The sequence below is a fragment of the Zophobas morio genome, unplaced genomic scaffold (genome assembly GCF_036711695.1).
Source record: "Zophobas morio isolate AGI-343-1 ecotype UQ-CSIRO unplaced genomic scaffold, CSIRO_AGI_Zmor_V1 ptg000012l, whole genome shotgun sequence".
Classification (NCBI taxonomy): Eukaryota; Metazoa; Arthropoda; class Insecta; order Coleoptera; family Tenebrionidae; genus Zophobas; species Zophobas morio.
The window spans coordinates 21,728,373-21,754,767 of NW_026972117.1; the positions used below are offsets into that span (position 1 = coordinate 21,728,373).

Genomic DNA, 26,395 nt, shown 5'->3' on the forward strand with positions numbered 1-26,395 from the left:
GTTTCCGTTGTCGTTGGCAAGAAATGACTAAGTACTATAATCATGCTCGCGTGCAACCCTTTGAATCATCGTCAGAGGCATAAAAGGGGCGTACGTCAACCCTTCAACCCTATCCAGACGTGAAACTTTACACGATCAATATTTAAAAGCGTCTGGACATGAGGAAAGTGGGATGGGTTCGGCGATCGATGGGGTTAACTAATACTGGATAAGGCACGAGCACGTTATTAAACTGACCTTTGGTCGGCGAAGTTGGTTCCTGTGGGATGTGATTTTGGGCGTTGGGAAGATTGGAAGGCGGGCGAACTCTGAATTGCAATGTTGTAGTTATTGTTGGGAAAAGAACTTTGATTGAGAAAAAGCAAGTAGTTGTGATTATACTGTTAAAAATAGTTTGATTTCGTTCAATGATGCAGAATTATATTTGTTATTTTATAAAATTTGAATAGCATTTACTATGCAAAATTTTGTGATATTCTAGCACAGATACATATGCAACTTCGCAACAATCAGTCCAGTTCTATTGTATCATTATGCATAAGTCAAAAATAATGGTTTTAAGTGGTGCAATTGGGTTCATGTTTTATTAAAAGTAAACATTACATTCTTCACCTTTGGTTAATATGGAACTACTTAACCCTGAAGCCCACTCGTCGCATTATTAATTGACAAAGGTCAATGTTAAATCTATTTTGCGTCTTACTATGTTTCCCTATACCTTTTTTTTAACGTGTTGGTAAGGGCTTTCCACACCATCGACGGAAGTTGTTTGTTTTTATGTTTATGTCATCGAAAAGTTCAAGATTGTGAACTTTCATTAAAAGCCAAGCCAGTCATCGTAGTGATTCATACCGTAATAGGTGTGTATTGTATTGTGAAGGAAAAATAGAGCTCGGCAATGATTTAAACATTTCACGATCTATTTGTTTATGCGGTAAAGTGAAAAAACTGATGTGCAACCGATGTTCGCGCGTAATAATTGCTTTTGCAAACTGGAAAGCGCAAAATCGAGATCTAATTATCGAAATAAACATTCCAACAATAACTCGTAGGTAAGTCGCGGTAACCTTGGATGGAGGATGATCGGTCAGTTACTCGTGTTTTGTGTTTACCCCGGTTCGAACCGCGTTTTTTTCTTGTGAAGATGGCGCCTTCGAAAGTCGTGAATTTTCTGAGTGCGTCGAGATGAGAAAAAGTGAAAGTGGTACTTGTGTGCCAAAAAGTGGAGGGAAAGTCGAACAGTTTCCATTATGGATGAGGCTGAAGAGTTGTCTGCCCACGGGCGTGTTTTCAAGTGTACTTCGTAGTTCATACCCATGACGGGATTATGAAAATGGTTGGAAATGTAATGGAGCGTTTCCGGATTATGGAAAATTGTTACGTACTGAAGCCTTAAAATAAACGAAGTTTTGTTTATGAAAATTTCGCTGTTTATGAAAGTAACGTACGAAAACAAAACAACTGAAAATGTAAACTTGTCAGTGATTTATTGAGTTGAACTTTAAAAATACGATATTCCAATAACAACGGAAAAATTAAGGTGTTTATAGCGCGCGCTTGTCACTTTCTGTGCGATAGTTAAGGGATGTTTCACTACTTGTGGAATATCTCAGTCCGTCTTTGTTTGAAATTTTCCAAGAAACAATCATGCGTCTGTGAAATTCTTTCAAAGATAGTATCAAACTACCGTACTTTCCCATAGCCGTCTGTCTGTCTGTTTGTCTGTCGATTGTCTAGAGCGTGATTGTGGGAGATCTGTTAAGATAGGTAATCTCTGAAATACCGAATCCATTATAATGAAAGTTGACGTGCACTTTGCAACTGTGGTGATTTGTCCATTCTTCAGAACTTTCCTTGCTTCTGAAGTAAAGTCGAACGATTGCAGCGTCTTCGAAATATTATAAAATTTATTTATTTTTTATAATAACGCCTTTGGGTTAAAATAAATTTACGCGTGCATAATTAAGCTAACGTTCCAAAAGTACGTTACCTATGTGTATATTTTAAGTCAGTTTTCCATAACAAAATTTTGTTCACGTGCAGTCTACTATTTACAATAACAGCACTGTCTTCTCAAATTTTTGGAAAATAGGATGCATCGTTCCTTATTTGACCAATGAAAAAGGTATGAGGGCCGGCCTCGGTTTTGATCCCTGGACCGCTCGTATCAACATGATATTCTAAATGTACATATAAAATTTGACAACAATCAGTCCAGTAGTTTCGGAGAGGGGTCCTGAAACTTCGCTTACGCCCGGAAAGTGAAAAATGTGAAACGGAGTGAGCAATTAATTCGGAAGTGGCTCCTGTGTTTCCTTGAAATTTTAAGACAATAAAAATGTTTTGATTAGTTCTTCATTATATATACAGGGTGTGTTACTAAGCGCGCGGGCTTCGATATCTCATTAATTATTGATTAGAGATTAAAAAAAGTTAAATATTACAGTTGTATGATTTTTTGAAGAACATACGCTTGAACTACATATTTCCAACTATAAAAAGTGTCTTGATTTTAGAGTGTAACACAACTTTTTTTTAATGAAACGTTGCAATTTTCAAATATCGATATTTAAATTTTTTCAAATAGAATACTCTGTGGATATGTTCCTTTGACAAAAAGGAAAACAATAAAATACATTTTTTCTATTTGAAACAATTGAAATTTACATAGATTTTTGAAATTTCTCATATGTCAGAAAGATTTTGGATTTTTTTCTAAACCCTTGCTAAAATGTACAAGAAAATTTGTATAACGTAACGTGGTCGCATGTATGGTTATTAAGTCTAGGAAGAGGTAAAAATAGATCGAGTGTTCTATTTAAAGACACTAAGCTATGTATTAAGCTTCAAAAACTGAACACACTGTATATTTTAGCATATGCTACTTAAAGAATCGTATAATTCTGACCTTTTACTTCCTGGGCGTAAACGAAGGAAGCACATAGGGTCCATCTGACAAATCGCTGCTTTCAGGTTTTTCTCGACGTTTTATGATCCCTAGGGGACGAAAAAGTAGGTCCCCCTTTCTGTCTGTTTACCGTCTATGTCAATTTATATGGGACAGATAATCTGGAAACCACTGGATCGATTGTGAAACGCTATCCAGAAATTGTCTAATTTTCCCACCAATATTGGGATAACCTAAACGTCATTTTCAAAGTTTTCAATAAGAAGTATTTACATTTTATAAAGTGAGATACTCCTGTCTTTGTGGTTTATGAATTGTGTTGCACATCCAGATTTTTGGGAAAAAAATCAAAATTAAATAGCAGTATTTTTACAATTTCACTCAAATTGCAAAACTGAATGCTCTCAAATCTTGCAAACACGTTACGATTCTTGCAAGTGTAGTCAATCTTTAATCAAAATTTTCAAAATTTATCGGTTTCCCCTTCCCAAAAAAATTGATGACGTCATCCCAAAATTTTGCTGAGTTAAGTTCTGTCTAAAATATGGAACATATTAAAATCTTTCCTTGTGGTTTATCAAAGTATTCATAGTTCTTAATATTACATTAATATATATATTTGATTTAATTAATATTTGTAGGGTGACACAAAACTATTAATCAATTAGGAAATTATTTTTTTTATCAAATCAAGAACGACTCACCCTATTTTTCCGAAAATGTGAGTTTAGAGTATTGTTAGTATTAATATTACACTGCACCTATTAAATTGATAGACGTATTTTTGATAAAATGTTGATTATCCCAAATTTTATTATGGCCAAACTCACTTGCAACATACGCATAGCATGCAGGACTTATCATTTAAAAATAAAATTTGTAAAATAAAATCTTGTAAGTGCGCTGCGTAACTCACCTGTATAACAAAATAAATATACAGGCGATTCAAAAATGGCGCACCAACTGAACGGTACATAATTAAGTTCACCTGAACAATTTTGAAGTTTTTTTGTAATACATTTTAAAATGAACAAAACTATGAAAGAAAGAAAATTATTTTCAGTTGTAATATCGAGAGGAGAAATTAAACTTTGAAGGCCTATGTCTTCTACATTTTTTAAATTATATTATCTTTTTTTTGCTGAATAAACAGCCCTTATAACGTGTCATAGGCTCATAGATTAGGGCGCCATTTTTGAATCAGCCTATATATATAGCTCCCTGTTAATGACATAATCTCCGAAAAATGTGAAGCAGTTCACACGTTTCCAAATAAATTTGTACTGTTGTCTTAATAATTAATGGTAGGTCGTGCCAAAATTAATTATTTCTTAAATAAATTAAAATGAGTTTTAGAGGCGAGGAAGATTCAGTGTGAATGACTTAACAAATAATATATTTTATTGAACAAAAATAATTAAAAGGTTAATAGATCCTCATTTTAAAGCAATTACCCCGACATACTAAATGGTCATAAAAAGCTTAAATTTTAATTTGTATTCTTTCCATTGTTCAAACCAATATGAATCACCGACACTAAAAGTTTATTTTAAGTACATCACTTCATGTAAGTCTAATAAGTAATAACATACACGTAAATAGGTAACTCAAATTCAAGTTACAGAGTATGAAGAAAAACAAATTCGAAATATTTGTTGTGTTTTCCCTATTATTCCAATATCATAGCACCTACGTTGTGTTTTTACGGTAGAGAATCAAAATGTGCGAAAATACAACGTGTTTTACATAACTTTGCCAAAAATAATGTTTAAATTTTAAAACCGGAACAGACGTAACAACTTATAACTATTTAATAGTGTCTGATTTGGGCTTTCCTTTAGATGACTCGAGTTAATGGACTCCTGCCAAATGATTTGTTTGTGTTTATCTACAAAGGATTGTGGTGCCTCGTGCCTTGAGGAATAAAAGTTTCCCACAGCTGTTTATCAGCATTTTCAAATAAACTTGTCGGAAGTCATTTATATCAGTTTCACAAATGTTGTAAGTCCAGAACTATACAAATTCCTTGGCGGAATATTATTAATGAAACATTGCCCTTTTGGAATGAGTTGTTTCAAAGCTTAAGTTCGCCAAAAATCGCCCGAATTGCGTCAGTGTAGGCGTACCTTTACAGCACCACGTTAATTCCATAACAATAAATCATGCCGTAAATAAAATCGGCGCAAATAAAATAAGCCTCATAAAAACACAACACAGAATAAATAAATTTATTACTGTTACCGACCTTTGTATTTTAAAAACGTTTTGATTTTTTGTTTTGTACAATGCTTATCCTTTTATCTCCAAACAGAAAGTCGCCAGTCAATGAGACGCCCCACAGACCAAGCCATAATTTACAATGTCGGCCACCTGAAAAAGACGTAACCTATTATTGTAGATGGTTGCAAAAATCCCAAATTCCGAGAATTCACTACCTGTTTAGTTTTCCACGGATAACCCTCCCGGAACTTTCGAATTTTTTTTGCTTTTAAATGGTACATGAATGTAGTCTTAAGGTGCGTTTACAATGGTCATCTGTCTGGAGCATCGGGCGGTAGCGTGTACCGTGTTAACTTTAAGTGGATAGTGGTTTTAGAAAGTTGTTTTCGAAGATTTAGATTAATTTTGAATCCCTACACCCAAGAATACACAAAAAATCAAATATTACACAGTTGAAAATAAAAGGATGAATGTATTCCGTAAGTGGTTTTCACGCGTCGTTGGCACTTGGTGACTGGGTAATTTTTTTTTCTGGCGACGAAGCCTGCTGGAACTTTAATAATTTTTTCACCCTTTGGTAATTTGTGGCTAATCCGCAAGGAAAAAGTTTATCTTGGTCGACTGCTCATTACCGACCATTCTCTCTTGCGATATGGTGGTTTTTCACGGCCGTTGAACGGACAATCGGTCATCATCATCATCCATACGCGCACACACTCGCCCATTCTAACACTCCGTTGCTTTTGTTGGTTTTACAAGCCCAGCCGGTCGGGCGATTCTCGGTATTTTGATAAAAGTTTTCGGCAAAGTCGACGACGTAAAATACCTGTTCAGTGCTGTATTGTCTGCGAGTTGGTTCTTTCGTGGCTTCGCGCTCGAAGATGAGGAAAATCCATAAGCGGCAGGAAAAGAGCGGTCGTTGAGTCGCAATCATCATCATCATCACCAGCGAGGTATTTCAAATTGTCCTATTGTTTTTGAACGAGTACGGACTATTAGCGGCGATGAATTACGTGTAGTTTATTGTTGGATATTTGTTTCTATTGTTGTTTAGGTGGGTGTTAAGTGCGCGGACGTTTACGGGGTTGAGGGCAAATTTATGCGATTTTTGTTACAAAAAACGCGTTGGTGTTCGATTTTGATGTTTCGTAAGGTGTGCAATAAAACTCAACGTTGTGAAATCGCAACGAAAGGTTTCTTCTTACTCATCGGGAATTCTTGCATAAAGCCACCGTTTTATTCTCGGAGTGCCGTTTAAATTTTGGTTAGTTTATGGCTTTTTAATGCCTTGGAACCGGCGTCGTAAATTTAAATAGTTATTAAAATATGAAGACCAATAAAAAGGCTGTAATGTTAAATTAAAGAGATTGAAAACTGCCACTTCACGAGTTATGGTATATTACATGTTTTATTGTAGATACAATTTCTGGATTATATATATGTTTGGCTGAGTTACGAGTGCAATTCTAATTAAAAAATTTCTGTAGATTTTGAATATATTAATGGAATTTCGACGATTACGATAGCACTCAAATAGTGGTGTACACTCAATATTTGTTGTAAAATAACGATTAAATATTTTTTCTATGCATTGATATAGAATTCTTTTAAATGCGGTTAGCTATGCTTCATTTTAAACAGTGTGAATAAGGCACGCCTGTACCATAATCATTGATATCTGTGCGAGGAGATAAGATAAATGTATTGCTAGGCAATAAAAATCCGCCATTTCCACAGTAATAAAATTTCGTTGAAATCAATATTGTACGTGAATACATTTAACAGACGAATCCACGTAAGTTGGGTTTGGTGTTTTGCTTATACATAGATAAGTAAGATTTCCTTTAGACAGTCAAAAATCAGTTTGTCATGATTTTTTTGCCAATAATCGTACGTGGTAATATAACGAAGAATTTTTTTTTTTTAAATATGATTCGATTCATTTTTACTTCCCGAGCGTGAGCTAAGGAAGTATTGTAATTGAGTCCATTCCAGATGTTTTTCCAAGTTTTCCGTTGTTATCACAAAAGCGAAAATAGCAAAATCAAATTTTATACTATTATAAAGGAGCAGAAAAACGTTATCGTCAATTAAATCAGTTCAAGATAATCTTTTATCCATGAGTTTATTAAAGATTATTAGTTTTTTTTTTTTTTGGGTGGAGATGAGTGTAAGTGGGGCTTAATCTTTGGCTTTATTTTTATTTAATATATATAGTATTCTTTGAACAACACGATACTCAAAAGCATGTTTACATGATAATTTCTTGTAGAGAAATAAGGATTTTAAGCTCCACCCTCGTGGCTCACGATGAATAAAAAAAGTCATCACAATTGAGATGGGGTGGGTGGGCGGACCTTATATTTTGTTTTTTTTTTTCCTTAATATTCGTAGTGTTCTTTTTGCAACAATTGTTTTTTCTCCATAACAAGAAAGTGAAAACTTGTTTAAAATGGTAAATTTTATCCCATACACTTCTCTGCAAATTTACCATTTTAAACATGTTTTCAGTTTCTTGTGAAAAGAAGTACATACGGATGTTATGAAAAAAAAAGGGCAAAATATAAACCCCGCCCACCCACCCCAATCTCAATTGTGATGAATTATTCCTTCGTTGTCAGACTGAGGGGTGGAGCTTAATTGTAAAATCGATGTTTTCCGACAAAAATTCATCATTTTAAACGTTTTTTAGGTATATTCGTGAAAAGATTGTATATCAGGCAAAAGGCAAAATTTAAGCTCCACCTTCCTACTACCATCTCAATAATTGTAATGATGTTATTCGTTGTGAATATTCAAATTCTAAAAAAATGTTTTATTTCATATTGTAAATTATTGAAAAATGGTGAAAATTTTCCAGAAAATGAAGACGAAAACTTCTGGAAATCGAAATGTATAAAAAAAAAATTCTTTCGTCAATTTTCAGAAATGTTCGAATAGCACGTTGTGAATTCTATCGGATTTTTCAATTTTTGGAGCTTTTGAATCTGAGATTTTCTGATTAATCGATTTTTCGACTTTTCGATTTCTCGATTTTTTTTATTTTCCCATTTCTCGATTTCTCCACTTTCCGAAGTTTCGATTGCTCAACGTCTCAATTTCTCGACTTTTCGATTTTTTGTTGTTTCAATTTTTTAAATACATGGATTTTCCGTTTTTCCGGTTTTTCGATTTTTGACTTTTCGGCTTTTCGATTTCGATCTTCCAATTTTTCTCTTTTCAGTTTCACAATTTTTCAGGTTTTCGTTCCTTCAGTTTTCCAATTTTTCCACGTTTTAAATTTTTACATTTTTCGATTTTTTAATTTTTACCTACTTTAATTTTTCGATTTCTCAATTTTTCAACATTTCAGCTTCTGAATTTCTCAATTATCCGATATTTTAACTTTTCGGATTTTTGATTTTTTAAAATATGTACTTGATTTTTTGACTTTTCAGTTTTTCGATTTTTCAAGTTTTTTTATATCTCGTTTTATCGATACTAGGATTATTTGCCTTAAATATATTTCATATGGTCTGCACATGTACGGACCCTTGGAATTTGCGCCCCCAGGTGCAGGGGCTGCGGGAGTATTATTTACTTTGTAAAGGATATCTGAAAACAAAAATTGCAAACATTTTTTATAATTTTTTAAAGAAGCAGGATTTGTTCTACTGTACTTGAGGGACGAGGGAAGTACTGTCGAGATAACTTTCGGCCAATTTTTTCACGAATTTGCTTACCTACATTTACATTATTTCAATGTTCATGGTGTTAAGTTTTTCCGAGGTTTTATAGATAGCAAAATAAATTTTGGAAAAAAAAACGCGCCTGGGATATGAAAAATGATGACAACAAGGTTGTGGACAACAATTAGAGAAGTTTATCGAAATAATAACTCAATTATTTCAAAGCGTCAAAATGGTTGACCGTGTTTATAGTATTGTTTACCTAAAATATTGAAATATGCTGTTAACAAAGCGTTCTATTGGGAACTGCGACTTTTTGAAAACCACTTTGTTTTCAATAATAATTGTTAATAGTGGAAGTACAAAAACGAGTATTTATACCACCGTACTTAGTTTTTCGTAAGCACGTCACAGTCATTAATGTTCTCTCAACGTTTCATAGTTCCTAGAATATGAAGAAGTAGAAACTGGAAACCGAAATTTGCAAATTTTATAATTTATCAGGAAATGGAACTTGACTAACTGTATAACGTCACCTCAGAATTTTGCATGGTAAATGGCATTCAAATTTCGTAAAATATATCCTTGTACTTGTAGTTTATGAATCCGTCTTGAGATTTTATCCTAGGCAGCTAGACTTTTGTTAATACTTGACGAATAAAATTGCAAATCTGTATCTTGATATGCACCGAATGAGTGCATTTGCTTTAATGAATAATTCAATGCAAGGTGTTCGAACGCATGTACATACATTCAGACACGTTGTAAAAGATTCAATGAAAGCAATTCTGCTGCTCTGGAGTATGTTTTATGTAATATTATCGCCTAAAAAGGGTCACACCAAAATACGTGGGAATGTATAACTCGGAGCCCCGGCGTTGCCCTTTCTGTCTACTCGTGTAGAGCAAATAGTCTACTTCAAACATGGAAACAGTGGAGAGAGCTCAGTGTAAACGGTGTCTATGAATTCGTTTGTTTAATGAAATAATCGTACCTGTTTGTTTGTCTTCAGCATCAACAACGGTCCACTGGTTGTAATTCTCTTTGTCAGCCTACAACGCTGATTTCGTACACATTTTCACCTGAAGTAGCAAACGACGACGACGTAATCCTTCAGTGTTCTTTTTTGTTTCGCAAATCTTGAAAGAGTGAAGTGCGCTCGGAACTGTTAAAAGCATTTGTGCTGTCACAACTACGGCTTCGATTAACATTCTTTCTCTTTTTGTTACAGGGGTCCTGGACATGACTGCCACGGAGAACACAATCCGTTTCAGTGTCCACACCCTGGACAAAGCCACCAAAGCTAAAGTAACCCTAGAAAATTATTACTCAAATCTTATAGCTCAACACGTGGAGCGGAAACAAAGGTAAGGATTGATTACATTATTATCAAATCGACTTTATCGAATTCGGGCGAAAATGTGGGGTTGATTGGACGGCCGTCATCGAGGCAAATCGATTTGTTCATTGAAAATAAACGAAATGTAAATATTTCGTGATGGTTTCTGGCTCGAGGGATTTATTTTTATGATTTCGTAAACATAACGAGATGACGGCTTGTGGGTATATAGTATATAGCCTTGCTTTACGGGTGACGTGACTTTTCCTAACCAGTTAATAATATCTGATTCAATTATTCAAAATGTTTTGATGCGATTATCCTTAATGCAGAATAATTAGTCGCTAAGCACTATCAAACAAGCTGACAGGTACAACGGTGAGACGTGATAAAAGTAACTATAATTGTTTTTTGAATAAGTGTAAGTTGTGACGGAAGTTTGATCAGACTTTTGAAAGAACTGGCGATCCGATTGTTTCAATTAATGTTGTTTCTATTTGGTTCAACACATCTCAATGCATTTCATATTTGTCATTTTATATGAACATTAAAATTAATGTGTGAACAACAATAGAATAAACTGTTGCTAGTTAATGGGTGTATCAAAATAATGTCATGTTCATAAATTCCGAAGTTACGGAACAAATAAGGTTTATTGCTTTACCGTTATTTAAAAATAGTTTTGTTTGATTGACAGGTGCTTATTTTTTACTATTATTCAGAGATTTCATCAATCATAATTTCAATTATTATTAGATATGATTCTACTATAGTAATTTTTTGAAATATGTTGGTTACACGTTTTCCGTTTTCATCTCTTTGTGGCAATTTTGTTAGAAACTTGATCTCCGAACTACTGGATCGGTTGCTCTGGAATTTTGACCGTAAATGTGTAAAATAATATGCATTTACAATTCTTCATGTATCAATTAATTTTAGCGATTGATTGTGCCTCAAGGGAGCTGAAAATTCTGTCTAAATAGCTTTAGATCATTTTTTTTATTTACTGGACATCTGGGACCACTTTTGTAGTCCTCTGAGGTGTATGAATTTGAAGTCCTATTGGAATATCCTCTTCAACTTGTTTCCATCAATGTGGCGTGACACTGACACACCATTTGGAAAATAACTGGTGTAAATTTATCAGTAGTAAGATATCAACAATTTGACACTAAGTTATCAAAGTATGAAAACAACATTTTTAAATTTATGTTTGGTAAGTTTTTAATTTATATGTCTAGCATACATAAAGTGTTTTTTACCCATTACTGTTTATCATTAATTAACACATCGATATACGTTTTAAAAATATAGACGTCAAAATTGCTCAAAAGTGCTACTGGCTTAAAAAATGCGTAATCATAAAGGATCTACAAAGTTTCGGACCATAGACGTTTTTCCCTTAATTGGACAATCGTTCTATTTATTTTTTAGGAAAGATATTGTTTTCTAAATAAAAAACAAAAAAAAGTATATGTAGGAATCCAGTAAATGTGTTCGTCGGATTTTGCTATGGACAACTGATTGATTCTGAACGTTCTAACACTCTTTGCATACATTTTATCGACTAGGAGAGATTGATTGAATGCAAATATGGTTTCCGAGAATCCTTTAATTTTTCTAATTTCTTTGTTTCGTGCAGACTTGCAAGAGGCAGACAAAACAAGTATGAATAAATGAGTAGTGAAAATATTTTTGAGGTTATGTTAATCCCTTGTGGATACGTTTTTCTCTCCATATTAATTTCAGTTTACGTTACCGGTTTCGGGTCTTAATGTCCTTCATCAGACGGCCTCCAACATTCTACAATATGTATTTAAATGAATTTTATCAAATTATGAAAGTGGCTAAAGCGCCTGTTGTTCTACTTCTATTGCTGTCGGTATTTTTATTTCACATCTAATATTTCACCCTTCATCTTGTAGGTGTAGGAACTTCGTCTTTTCTTTGTCTAAGTTGTGATTGAATTTAATTTTAATTAAGTGTTATTTATTTCGAATTAAGGTGTTCTTTTATTCTTGTTTATAGGTTTGTAGACCCTAGCTTCTTCTTCTGTGGGGGATTTTGTCTTTACCGTTGAAGAGGTCTTGGACCTTGTTTTTTCGTATTCACCGTCACCCTGAGCTTGTTTTTGGTCTTGTTGCTTTGTTCTTTAATCATGTCTATTTTTCTTCTTGTTGTTGTGTCTTTTTTCTATAATGTTTAGCTCTTCCGTGTTTCCTTCAGTGCCCATTGGTGTAGTGACTACTCAGTTAGAAAGGCTTTAAAAGGTGCCACTTCGTGTTGCTGTGGGTGGTTGGAGTTCTTGTTGATCGTGGTGACCGTACTTGTAGGTTTTATGTATATTCTATATTTCAACTAGATTCCTTTTTTCTTGATCGTGAGGTCTAAGCAATTCAGTTGTTGTCGTCTTGTCTTTTTTTTATATCTTGTCTGCTAGTGGAGTTATTTATCAGTTTAGAGGCCAGTTGTAGTGCGTCTTCTGTTTTTATATTTGTGAAAGGTTTTGAATATGAAGCGACACCAAAGTTATCTTATTTTCCAATTCTGTCTCTTAATGTTGTCTAGAAACTTCTCTACTTTTTCGTTGTACTCTTGTCTCTATTACCACGATTGTGTTGCTTTTGTCCGTTTTCGCTATCACTAGATGTTTGTCTTTGATTTTTTTCACTTAGTGATTTCACAGTGTTTTTTTTTTTTTGTATCTCTTCGATCTCATTGCTTCTTTTGGAATGGGTTCTGTGCATTCTATTCCAACTCTGTTTTTGTCTATATTATTTTCAAGTTTTCAATTCCTAGGAACCGATTTATAGCAGCTTGATTTAATACGGCTCTGAACTGAACACGGCTCAAGACATAGTTGAGGCTTTTGCATTCTACTTCAGTAGTGTTTTTGAGAATGACCACTCTGATATTGCAACGATCTGTGACAGTGTGCGTGGTAAAATGGAGGTGGAATATAGATTTGACTATGAATGTTGTTTTACACCCATCTGTGATAATGTAAATATTCTTCGTAAGTTTCATCAGACTCTTGCAGATATCGTAAAGAGTGTGAAAAAATTAAAAAACAAATGTACAGCTGGTCCTGATGAAGTACCATCGTTTCTCATGAAAAATTGTATTCAGGTTTTAAGCCATCCTCTTTGTTGCATATTTAATTTAATATTAAGTACTGCGGTCTTTCCGGATGTCTGGAAAACTTCCAAAGTAATTCCTGTGTTTAAGTGTAGTGTTAGAGACGATGTTACGAATTATAGACCGATAGCGATCTTGTCAAACTTTGGAAAAATTTTTGAATCAATCTCAGCAGAGTATGTGTATAATCATATTGAACGCTCTATCAATGAAAATCAATACGGTTTTCTGCGAAAAAATCTGCCGTAACGCATCTTCTTGAATTTACAAAACCAAATATTTCCAAAATTTTTACTTTTGAGTCTTTTATAGACAAGCCATAAAAAAAATCACAAAAAAATCTGGGATATCTGAAAATTTCACATTTTTTTGGACCACATCCAAAAATTACCTAAAGTTTTTTTTCTTTTAGATTTCGACCTCGAGAAGTTAGTTTAAACCCCATTTCTTCAAAAACTTCTACAATTTGTTCAAAAACTCCGAATGAATTAGGAGTAATTAGTAAAAAAAATCGACTACAAAACCAAATATTTCTAAAGTTTGACTACAGAAACACTAACACATTATTTTTTAAAATCAGAGAACTATATCCCAGCCCTGTATACAAGGTGTTTTTCAAGTGAAACACCTCTATTTTCGTAGAGTATGTCGTTTGTCAGTATAAGATCTGCCAAAATCAGTAGTATCTTAACAAGTACTAACCCCACCCACCCGCCCTCTTGTCATTTTAACGACAAGTTTTATTCAGAGCAGATAAAATTAATCACTAAATATTCTAGGTTAATTATTTTTTTCTTTTGCAGAGTGGAATTGGGAATTAATAGAACTTGGACTGTAAAAAAATTAAAACAAGTTCTAATCGTAACTTTTTTTTGTTGTACTTTTTGCTATAAGATTTATTTCTTATTTCAGAAGAAAAACAATGAGAGACCGGGTGGGTGGGCGGGGCTAATTTTAACTTTTTTCTAGAGTCTTTTATAGGCAAGCAATAAGAAAAAATCACAAAAAAATCTGGGATATCTGAAAATTTTCTTTTTTTTTTTCGACCAGATCCAAAAATTACATGAAGTTTTTTTTTACATCTCGACCTCGAGAAGTTTGTTTGGACCTCATTTCTTCAAAAACTTCTACAATTTGTTCAAAAACTCCGAATAGATTAGATGTAATTATTAAGATTTTTTAAACAAAATTACTACAAAACCAAATATTTCTAAAGTTTTACTCCTGAACACATAACACATTATTTTTTTGAATCAGTACATCGAGAACTATATCCCAGTCCTGTAAATAAGGTGTTTTTCAAGTGGAATACCTCTATTTTCTTAGAGAATATGTCATTTGTCAATAAAAGATCTTCCAAAATCAGTAGAATCTTAGCAAGTACGTAATGAATTTGATAGCTTATTAATTTATTTCAATCCGTTTTATTTAATAGATCTTAATATGTGAAATATGCTAGTTGCTGTTCGTATAAGTTCTTAACTCCCAGCGGTGTTACTCAAGGATCTAACCTGGGTCCTATTTTATTCCTAGCTTTTGTAAATAGAACTCTTAATTTATTTCACTGTCAAATTTAAGCATATGTTGATGATGTCAAGATTGTTAAACCTATAATCTCACTAGAGGATTGCCGAACTCTGCAAAATGATGTCAATAGATTTTATAGGTGTTGCATAGAAAATAAGTTAATTATAAATGTATTTTGTAGAAGTGCCTTATACAACCGTTTCAGTATGGAATCATTAGAGGTCAGAAGAAAACTTTCTTGCAATATTTTTATGTTTAAGTTAAACCATTACATGGCAAATTGCAGTCATTTGTTATCATATTTGAATTTCAATGTACCTCGGTTGAACAGTCGTCATTCTTTAGTATTTTCAATTCCGCATTCCCGTACAAATTATCATTTTTATTCCCCAATATTTAATATCTGTAAGAACTCTTAAAAATTAATAATGTCCCTGCGTAATATATGGGTATCAACTGTACGTACCTAATGTTATTATTGTTATTATTAGTTTGTAATTATATGTATATGAACATATGTTAATTGTAAAGTGTTGTTTAATCCTTTGTGGACCATTCAATATATATTATTGTTATTATATTTGATTGTGATTAAATTTTTAAGGCGGCATTAAAGTGACCGACTCTACGCCAATCAGACGTCGCTAAACGCCTCGTTAAATGCGTGATTAACCTAACCTCAGATAAAATATTCTACAAACTGGCCCTAAGTCGGTGTGTACTGCTAGCAGTTAGTCCTTGATGTTTCCATTTTTTTGCTTGTTTTTTAACATTTTCATTTCCAATTCTGTAAATTGTTCGTGAGGTTTTTCATTCTTTCATGAAATTTATGTGTTGTGTCTGGCTTTGAATCCTTTACGTTCTCTCCTCTCTCCTCAAGCTATTTAGTTTGTTCAATAGTTTCTTTGTTTTCACCTCTGTTTTGATCAGAAGTTTGGTATGCTGAATGAGTTTTATAACGTCTTACGTTGATTGGTGATTAAAAATCGGCTTGGGTAAAACTCATCGCCGCACATACTAGAAAATCCATAGGCGTCGTACCGGGGCGGCGTATGAGTTTATTTCAGTATTTTCCTCCTTTTGTATTTGACTTTTTTGCTCAAAATGTTGGGTAGCGTGCATCTCGCGAACTTTGGAACTAGGTTTTCCTTTAGGCATTTCTTCGTGAACTACGGTATCTCTGATCTTATGGGGGTCTTCGAAACCGGTAACGTAAATGGAAATACAAGTTGAGAGAATAGCGTTTTCCGATTAAATAAAAAATAGTGAAAAGTTTAAAACTCCCGATGTTGCTTCTGTAGACTCAAAAGGATTGACGACGATGGAGAAAATAGAATTTTGAAAATTTATAAAATAAAATCAGTTACCTTTTGTATAATCATCACATAACGGGGCTTTTAATGATTTTTTTGTTGTAAGTAAAGCGAAATATATAGTGTTTTTAAAGGTGCCAAAAGCGTTTTTTTCTGACATTACTTTTGCGATTGTTGAAACATAATAAAAACTAGTCGTAAAATGTTAAGGCTGCGACGTTCAGATGTCGTATTATATGTATTGAATTGTAGTTTCGTTAATTAACTTTAATTTTGCAAAAACTGTAAAACTGTTGAATTAATTGTCTAGCTTGCCGAAAAAAAGGGTGTAATAACGATGCGCCGATAGGACCAAAAGCAGCTTTGGATCGGACGGCGGCGAGGACCTGTGCAAACCATCTCTGCCGCAGCGTTCTAACGCAAAAGCCACAACTGCTGAAAACTCATCGATTTTGTGCACATAATAAACCCGGCTAGATTTCGAAGTGTCTTTGCTACCTTTTTTGTGACATTAAATAAACTCATTTTGACTGTTGTGATCTCCAAACTTTGGAACTTTCTGTTATTTGAAATTTGTCACCCACTTAAATGTCAATTTTTATTAGGGATACACAAAAATACACATTGGATATGAATTGATAATGCAGTTTCGTGCAGTATAAGGTGAAATGAAGTAATTATCGAACGGTTGTTGGTCTACGATATAATAATACCTTGCGGATTCGTAGTCATGCAAAGACTGATTTATTGATTGCTATGACTCGAGTGTAAAAATTTTGCGAACAAATCACTGTAATTTTAGCACGTGTCGCGGGATAAATTATTTTAATTATTCAAAAAGTAGAAAGCTTAACATTATTTTGAATAATAAATTCAATAATAATAGATAAATCGCATCATTGATGAGCTAACTGTTCGAATAATTGAAAGTATAAATGCATTAAATCTTAATGAATTCATTCATATGTCAAACTCTGACAACAAATAATGGTGTATTGATCAAGAGCGAGGAGCGTGACGGTTAAAATTCAAGAAGCTGTTTTAAATAGCAACGTTATATTTTATCACTTACAAAAGTAGTCATTTGGAATTCATCAAAGCCCGCTCAAGTGGCACAGGTCAAGTCTTTTAACGAAAAATGGTTGTAGGTGTGGAAAATAACCAAGATATTAACTGCAATTGTGCTATAAGTAGTTCTCAAATAAAAATTTGTGGTTTATTGCGAAAAATATAATGTTAAGCACCGACAAAGTCTGACACGTTGGTGTATGAAACGTTTTCGGGTTAATAGCACTAATGCAAGTGATGATTTATGGAAATCATTTATTTATGAGAGATAATGAGCTTGATGAATTTTAAATGCAGCCAGCAACACATTGTCCAACTCCTTGTTTCAGAAATAAAATACTCGTCAGTGTGTTGCATTTTTCACAGCGTTCTTGTAATGTTTACACTTCGTTAGAAAGTGCTTCTCGAGGACCAAATTTTTTAGCTAAATTGACGCTAACATCATCATTGCAAGTTTTTTACATCAAGAACTTAACATTTACAATAACAACAAATTCAGAAGTTGTACGAATTGCATTCTATTGTTAGGAAGGTCGCCTGACATACTATGTAAATCTTTGCCAGATTGGGAGCACTGAAGGAAATCGTGATTGCTTTTGGCTGTTCGCGAGCTCAAAAGTCAGAGACTGGTATTTTTGTTGTGTCACTATTACCGGGTTTTCGGCAAAAAATAAAACAAAATTGTATATTGTGCAACCTCTGCGGCACGACTACCTTGTGGATGGAGAACATGGCAGTGATTTTTTATATGCGAAAGAAGTAATTAATCAAATGATCTTGTTCGAGACCATTTCCTGTCATGCATTACTATTAAAAAAAAATCAGAAACATGGCGCCAAATTTCGCTAGTTATAATACAGAGTAACGGCTTATAGTCTATTTATGTTTTGAAGTTAATGGTCCTTTGATCTTTTCTTATATGACTGGCGTCGTTGATGAACTAAAACAAATACAGTCCGTCCTATTACGATTCTATTGATTCGTCACAGCGGAGTTTAAACAGAACTTCAAAACTTTATATTTCGGTTGCTCATTCGGCAATACACATATCATATATATTTAAAGGAAACCTACGAAACCATGAAAGTTTTATTGGGGGCAATACATTATAATGGGTTCACCGCAACTTCTGTGAAGATCTAACGAGGATCGGAATGTTACTGAATAAGTAAAAAGGTTTATGAAATTGTGTTGCTTTTTATGGCTCGGGATAGTTTGTTCTATAGCTGAACATTATAGTTATTTCGTCAACGTAACTTGAAAGAAGACACGTTGAAGTTAAGAATACTGGAAAATGATGTTTTAAGTTGGAAAAGGTTCAATTTTCTAATTTTAGCGATGACATCTAGAACCTTGTACTTATCAAAAATGAGCTGACGAATGTCATTTAGCCTCATTTTCTGCATTCATATGCAGATTTTTTTTTCTCAAACCTTGGTGAAGTTGGTGATAAACTGAAAAAAATGTAAACAATGGAAACTGGTATCAAGTTTCTATAGTAGTTTGATAACGACAGATTTCTGCTGGATTGTAAAGCGTGATGAAACAATAAATACATTAAAGATACGGAAAGACTAGCAACTTTTTTTAAGTGATTTTCTTAGTTATCAGTTGTGGCAAACTAAAGTCCTTAAGTTAACACTACCTACGTGAAAATTTGAATAATTTAGCAATTCAAGAATTAAGCGAGATTGGTGGGCTTTCCAACATTTAATAAATTTGTCGTACAACTTTCACCTTTCAGCATTACAAGTAAATTCGACCTGTCACTAACCTTTACAAAACTGGCAGTTGACATGTCGTAAATCTCGGTCGATTTGATTTATTATTTGCCATGCTCGATGTAGCAAACTTACGACTGTGTAATTGTACCTTAAACTTATATTGCGCAGTAGTTTCGAACTTCTGTATATTTTCTTGTCAATGTACGAACATTTATTACAAAAATATTACATACTTAATAAAGTCGAGAGGCTTAAGGAAACTGTTTTCATACGTTCTATGAATGTACGAGTTACAAATCCTTTTTAATATAGATTTTATACAACTTGTAAAAAATGTGCCGTTCTTTATAATTATGGATACTTTGCTAGAAACTCATTGGTTAAGCTCATTTTTACTCGTGAATCACCCTGCATATTGTAAAATTAACAGTTAACTTTCCTATTCTACGTAGAAGTTACAATGTGGGCCATCGATTTGCCTCTATTCACTTGTTTTCTTCCTTTCGACCTCATTCAAACTCTGTTATATTTTTGCAGGTTAGCGAAACTTGAAGAATCCCTGAAAGACGACAGCCTCTCCGAAGAGCAGAAACATGAGAAACGCCTCCAGCACGCCCAAAAGGAGACGGAGTTCCTCCGCCTCAAGCGGTCCCGCCTTGGCGTCGAAGACTTCGAGCCTTTGAAAGTGATAGGCAGAGGAGCTTTCGGCGAAGTCCGTCTAGTCCAGAAGAAAGATACCGGTCACGTGTACGCTATGAAGATCCTGCGGAAAGCCGATATGCTGGAGAAGGAGCAGGTGGCGCACGTGCGCGCTGAACGCGACATCCTCGTAGAAGCCGACCACCAGTGGGTGGTCAAAATGTATTATAGTTTTCAAGACCCCATTAATCTTTATTTGATTATGGAGTTTTTACCTGGAGGTGATATGATGACGTTGTTGATGAAGAAGGACACGTTGTCGGAGGAATTTACGCAATTTTATATCGCCGAAACGGCGCTGGCGATAGATTCGATACATAAGTTAGGATTTATACACAGGGATATCAAACCGGACAATTTATTATTGGACGCGAAGGGACATTTGAAGCTGAGCGACTTTGGATTGTGTACGGGTTTGAAGAAGTCACACAGGACGGATTTTTATCGGGATCTGAGCCAAGCGAAGCCGTCGGACTTTAGTAAGTTCAATTTTTGTTTTATTAAAGGGTTTTATGAAAATTTTACCGTCTTGGACGTGATTGGGTGATGTTAGGTAACACGATTGTAATGTTCTTCGGACTTTTAGAATACAGGAATGAAAATGTTGAAATTTTTAATTACTGAACGTGGAAGTTTTAGTATTAATAAAGTTTTTTAATGTTGCTTTCTCAGTAGGTTTTCGTACCTCTAGTATAAATTATGTGCCATTCTTTAATTAAATCTTTGAAAAGACAAACGAGCGAATTATGGGGGAAAACTTCCAACAGCTGCACATTTTTTTTATTGGAGCATCGTACCTATTTGTCGCAACAAGTAAGATTAAAAAGCCACTATTTGTACGGTAACTAATTAGTCTTTCCAACAATATCTAATTTTTTTTTGACACTTTGCTCTTAGTTTAAGCAAATTCACTAAATACATACTTTGAGGTTTTTTTTATCAGTGACGAAAGGAAACAAGTGGGTCCTTAATTTGATAAAAAATTTAGGAATACAGTTTGACAAATGCACTACATTTACACGGTTACATTTTACAAGGCTTTTTTTTTTTTTTGTTTCATTGGTTCTGTCAAAATTATAACGTAATCATCGGTATTGTTTGTTTCATACGATTTCGTTTGAGGATATTTAATTATTCTGAATAAATTTAGCAATAAAGAAATTCTCTAAAATAAAATTTGCTGGAAAACATAAAAGGAAGACAACACATGTGTGAAATATAACTGTGTCTTACCTTTTTACTTTTCGAACCTACTTTAATATTGACTCTAATTTAGTGTTTTCTGGTCGTTTCATACTTTGTACAATATGAAAAAGTAGGTCTCCCGTTCCGGCCTAAGTATCCGTCGCCTAGCGACGATATCAATAAAATATACCTAAAATGTGCGAGATAATAAGCTTCTATACTTGCAGTTTGTTGTAGGTTACGCATTCAGCCTTATAAAACAATTTTTTAATTTTATCTTCGAAACTACATCATCCATTGCATTGTTATGACCCAAATAAACTGGTAATAAGAATTTATCTATGCATGCCTTCCAAAAACTTGATGACGTCATCTCAAAATTTTGGCACTTCGATCTTATTTGAAGTGCTGAGAAATGCATGCTTCTGAATTTGTAGTTTATTCTTCCTCGTATTTCTTTAGAATTGTGTAAAAAATAATTAATGAAGTAATGTATTTCTTTTTACTGAATCCAAAACGGGTGTTGGTCACTTGCGCGCCGTGGTTAGTTTATCTCATGTGGCAGATCTAATCTCCAAAAAAGGTCATAGGAAACTTGCGTGCAAATAGGCGATGATAAGGGTTGCTTTATTTTTTATAAGATGAACCTATCGGTAGAAAATTGAAGACCAATGAAAATATTCTATACCTATCCATATTTGATAAATAATTAATTATTACCTAAAATTGTATGCAAATTGTTCTTGCATTGCACGCAACTGTCCGGTGGGATTAGGACCACTTGCATATTTTTCAGACCGTGGCGCGCAACTGACCAAGCTTTCAGAAACAGCTTACCCCATTTTCTTGAAACATTGTACTACTGTTATTAATATTACATATACTGCTATCCAAATGAATGTTGGTGGGTCATCACAAAATCATATTAAAAAAATATCGTTAAAAAAAGACATATCATGCTTCTTTACTAGTAATTTTGTAGTCTACACCTATTTTTGTTTTAATTTCGAGGGGTTATAACAGAAATCAAATTTTATTTTTTTTCTAAGAAACTGGACTTGTTGAATTGGTTGTGTAGACGAAGGAAATTTTGTTAAGCCACCCACTTTTTACTTCCCGAGCGATAGTTTTGTACTAGAATCCTAGGATACGAATAATTTGGTCTTTCTTTGCTTTTGTTTATCGTCGGTGTCAATTTTTATTAGACAGATAATCTCCGAAACTACTGGACCGATTGTTGTCAAATTTTATATGTATACATATAAAACGCTAGGCATCCTTACCAACAATTTTATATTTATATTTAAAATTTTTGAAATTATGTACTCCTGTACTTTGTGGTTTATGAATCCACCTTGTTTTTGTTTATTATTATAATTTTAATAATCGTTTAATTCTTCCTGTACTTTTTACAAAATACAAAAGTCCTACAAGGGGGTCTCAGAGTAGTTAATCGCGAGCTTACTTCGAAATCAATTTCCAGGCATTTCCAATTTTGTTTTATTGATCAAATCAAGAGCGGTACAGTAATGTCGTGCCTGTCTATATTTAATAATATTAATAAAATAATTGCCATACCCATCCAAAATAATATTCGGACCCTTTTCCTCCATTATAGTTTAATGAATCAATTCATTACTCCTTTTCTCTGTTTCAAGGATACAAAATAAATCAGACGTCATTTCCTTGTAACACAAGTGCCGCCGCTGACAATTGTTATCTGTATGTGCTTAAAAGTCGAATTCTTTCGAAGTATAAACATAAACAGTCCAAGTGAAACATGTATTGAGAATACATTTTTGCTGAGTTGGTCATCTGACTTAAATGCATTTCATATTGTCCGCACTAGTGCAGACTGGTTGCGTGGGTATTATTGACGCCTCTGGGTAGCATGTTTCTTTACCTGTATTTTAACCGTATAGAGATATATTTATTTTAACTTATAAGGATTATTATAAAAAATAAGATTCGTCAGATTATTTTATAATTTGCGAAGAAGTGGACTGTACTTCTGGGGCGAAGAAAGTTCTGTTTAAATAACTTTGGACCAGTTTTACTTCCCGAGCGTAAGCAAAGGAAGTATAGTAATCGAATCCGTCGGCCGACTCTATACTTTTACGTGTTCTCGACCTTTCACGGCCCCTAGAGGACGAAGAAATAGGTCTTCCGTTTCCGTCTGTCCGCCTGTCTGCCTGTCCGTCTGTTTGTCTGTCTGCCTGTTTGGCGTCCCGGATTTTTATATTTTTATTAGACAGATAATCTCTGAAAGTACTGGGCCGATTGTTGCGAAATTTTGTATTTATATTAGGAATATCATGTAGGTGGTAAAACGCTCACCAAAATTTGTCTAATCATCCCCACCAATAATGTGATGACGTCACTTCAAAATTGTACATAGTAAATGGATTTTAAATTGTATAACATATCATAGTCCCCACACATGTAGTTTATCACTTCGTGTTGAGTTTTTTACTCGAACTTCCAGATTTTTGGAAAAAACATCAAAATTATAGAACAACATTTTGGAACTTAATTTTAAATCTGTAAAACCAAATGCTTTGCATCTTTCAGATGTTTTAAAGTTATGATAGGCATGATAAATTTTTAATCAAAATATATTTACTTATCTCCTCCAAAAAATTGATGCCGTTAGTTCAAAGTTTTCCGAATAAATCTTATCTAAAATGTTCAAAATATGATGAGTCTATTCCACTAATATTTTTTGGATTTACTTATACTATAGGGTGATTAAAAAAAATTAATGAATGCATAATCGGGAACTGCAAAAAAATGTTTGGTCAAAATGTATTTGCTCATCCCCCCTAAAAAATTGATGACGTCACTTCAAAATATTGCTGAATAAATCCTATCTTAAATGTGCCAAATATGATCAGTTTATACTTGTGATTTATCACTGCATTAATATTTTTTAGATTTGCTTGGGTGTCTAAAAAAAAAATTAATGTCAGAGTCAATTTATGTTATTGATTAAATCAAGAATTGCAAAATTGAATACTTTGAAATCTTGCAGACGTTTTAATGTTATTGTAAGCATGGTAATTTGTTAATCAAAATATATTTATAATATAAAAAAAAACGAGAGGACGGGTGGGTGGGCGGGGGTAAGTTTAACTTTTTTCTACAGAATCTTTTATAAGCAAGCAGTAGCCCCGCCCACACACACTGTTCTCATTCTAACGATTCTATCTCTCTTCAATTGAGATCCACCTTTTATTCGGACTAGACAATATGAATCACTCAAATGGAAACTGGGTGGGTGGGCGGGGTGAATTATATGTTCTTTTATAAAGTGAGAATGGCAACTAATAGAACGTAGGTTGTTTAAAAGAAGCGTCAATCATAATTTTTTTGTTGTACTACTTAATTTGCTATAACGTATATTTCTTATTTCTGAAGAAAAAAAATGAAAGAACGGGTGGGTGGGCGGGCCTGAGTTTAACTTTTTCATCGAGAATCTTTTATAAGCAAACAAAAACTCAAACCGGCTAGCAGATAAATGGAAACCAGAGATTTTGATATTTTCGTTGTGAAACGTCGCGAAGATTGAAATCGTAGATATTGTCATAATGGCCCCGTTGCAATTTTTTACTTGACTTACGCTCGGAAAGTTGAAACAATTAAAAACTGATAAGATAATTAAAATAATTGAAATTTTAACAGATGCCGCTAACAGTTTTCTTACACAATTCACGTCGATCGATTGATAACCGAATTCTATGAAATATTTTAAAATTATATATTTAATTACATAACATTAATATTTATTTCATCACTTCCACAAGATGACGTTAAGTGGTAGCACAGCGTGCTGAAGTAAAAGTTGTTCCATGGATTTTCTACCTGGGGAGAATGTGAAATTCGAAAACGAACATCAAAATTTTCCATTCTATTGGAATATGACAATAATGTCTTGGCGAAATAGTTTTTTGTTTAGGTGCAATGAACTTAAAAAGTTTTACTTAAAATTCAACAGCTGAGACGAAGTCGAGAGCAATAATCAAACGAGGAATTCAGACAAACTTCTTTTGCAGTTGTCACGAGAAGTATTTTCAGCACAGTTTTTAAATACATATCATTGAAATGCAGTAAATTTCCTAAAATAACATTTAAATAAGGTCAGTTATTTTGAAGTTTTGAAATGATTGTTGCGCTTGCGTGTACGTTTCCACGAGATAGAAAAAAATATGTGGAACAAACGTTTGAATTATTATGTGCGAAACCATGTTGAAAGTATTCGAACTTGTTAATTCACGCAACAAATTTGCTTCTTTATTTCAATATAATTTTAATAGTGTAGACCAAGAATTTTAATGAGGTTGCAAAAGGTCAAAGAAATAGTCAGTGACAAAATTGCTTTCAGAGATTTTCCACTCTGAGTGAATGAAACTGACTATAATGTGGTAATTCTAGCTCGGTAACAGAAACCGTCTGGGTGGTGGAACACCTCAATAATAAGACGGTATTTTTGCCGGTAGTGCAGTTTTATTTAGTAGACAAAACACGAGGATTTTATTTCTGCTCTGTGCTTAGTTTTAATTTACCAGGTTGAAGAATTTAATTTTGATGTAAATAAGAAAAATCTAATAGAAAACACACACAAAGAAAGATCAGAAGTAGGTATAATTATAAGTATTACGTAGAGATTGCGACTTGTGTACCTAATTGAAATGCAAAAATTGTTCTAAAGTGACCTTTTAATGAAGAGATTAATTAGAAGCAAATACAACCAGTTTTATTTGACCAATTATTTTTAAAATCCTTCAGGGGACTTCGTCACCTGAGTTAATTAATTTAAATTTTGTACTACGATGGTTACAGTGTATTTACTTTAAATAATACAATCGTAAACGGACATTATTAAATTGGTGCCCACTATTAATAAAAAAAGGGGCCACGTGCAATTGGCCAAAACATCCTCACACAAAACTACGTCTTAATTATATTAACTCATTTTGTCATTGAACTTTTTATTGGGATAACAAAGCGAAATGTTTCCATTTTTTCACGGAACTGTATATTTTCGGAAAGGCGAACGCTTAGTATTTTCTGAGAATGGGAAACCATTTATTTTTTCGAATTTTTTGCACACGGTGCGTTAAGTTGTGAATGGAAGTAATAAACTCTGTTTTAATAAACGATGTTTTATTAATAAATTTCAGCGGTTTATTTTTATAAAAATAATAAGGAAGACTGTTTAGAAATAACGTGTTCATTCATTCTTTCAGTAATCACGTCTAGTCCGATGGACAGTAAACGGCGAGCAGAAAGTTGGAAGAAAAACCGAAGAGCTTTAGCGTATAGTACGGTAGGCACCCCCGACTACATCGCCCCCGAAGTGTTCCTCCAAACTGGTTACGGGCCGGCGTGTGATTGGTGGTCGCTAGGCGTCATCATGTACGAAATGCTTATCGGTTACCCCCCGTTTTGTTCTGAAAATCCTCAAGACACTTATCGTAAAGTGATGAACTGGAGGGAAACTCTGGTATTTCCCGCTGAAGTTCCGATCTCTGAAGAGGCCAAAGATACTATTATTAAGTAAGTACCCTTATAAAATCTTGTTGAGTTTAACTCATTGTTTGCCTTTT

The 26,395-nt window shown here is 33.7% G+C and overlaps 1 protein-coding gene across 6 annotated transcripts in view; it reads left to right on the forward strand.

Moving 5' to 3' along the window:
* Positions 1–26,395, forward strand: part of LOC135128006 (serine/threonine-protein kinase tricornered) — a 112,969-nt gene that overhangs the window by 84,289 nt on the left and 2,285 nt on the right. For all 6 annotated transcript variants that reach the window (XM_064054782.1, XM_064054781.1, XM_064054780.1 and 3 more), the window contains 3 exons: positions 10,028–10,163; positions 19,443–20,083; positions 26,036–26,345. In XM_064054782.1, coding sequence (XP_063910852.1) covers positions 10,039–10,163; positions 19,443–20,083; positions 26,036–26,345 — 1,076 coding nt within the window. In that variant the 5' untranslated portion in view covers positions 10,028–10,038. The remainder of the gene's footprint in view (positions 1–10,027; positions 10,164–19,442; positions 20,084–26,035; positions 26,346–26,395) is intronic.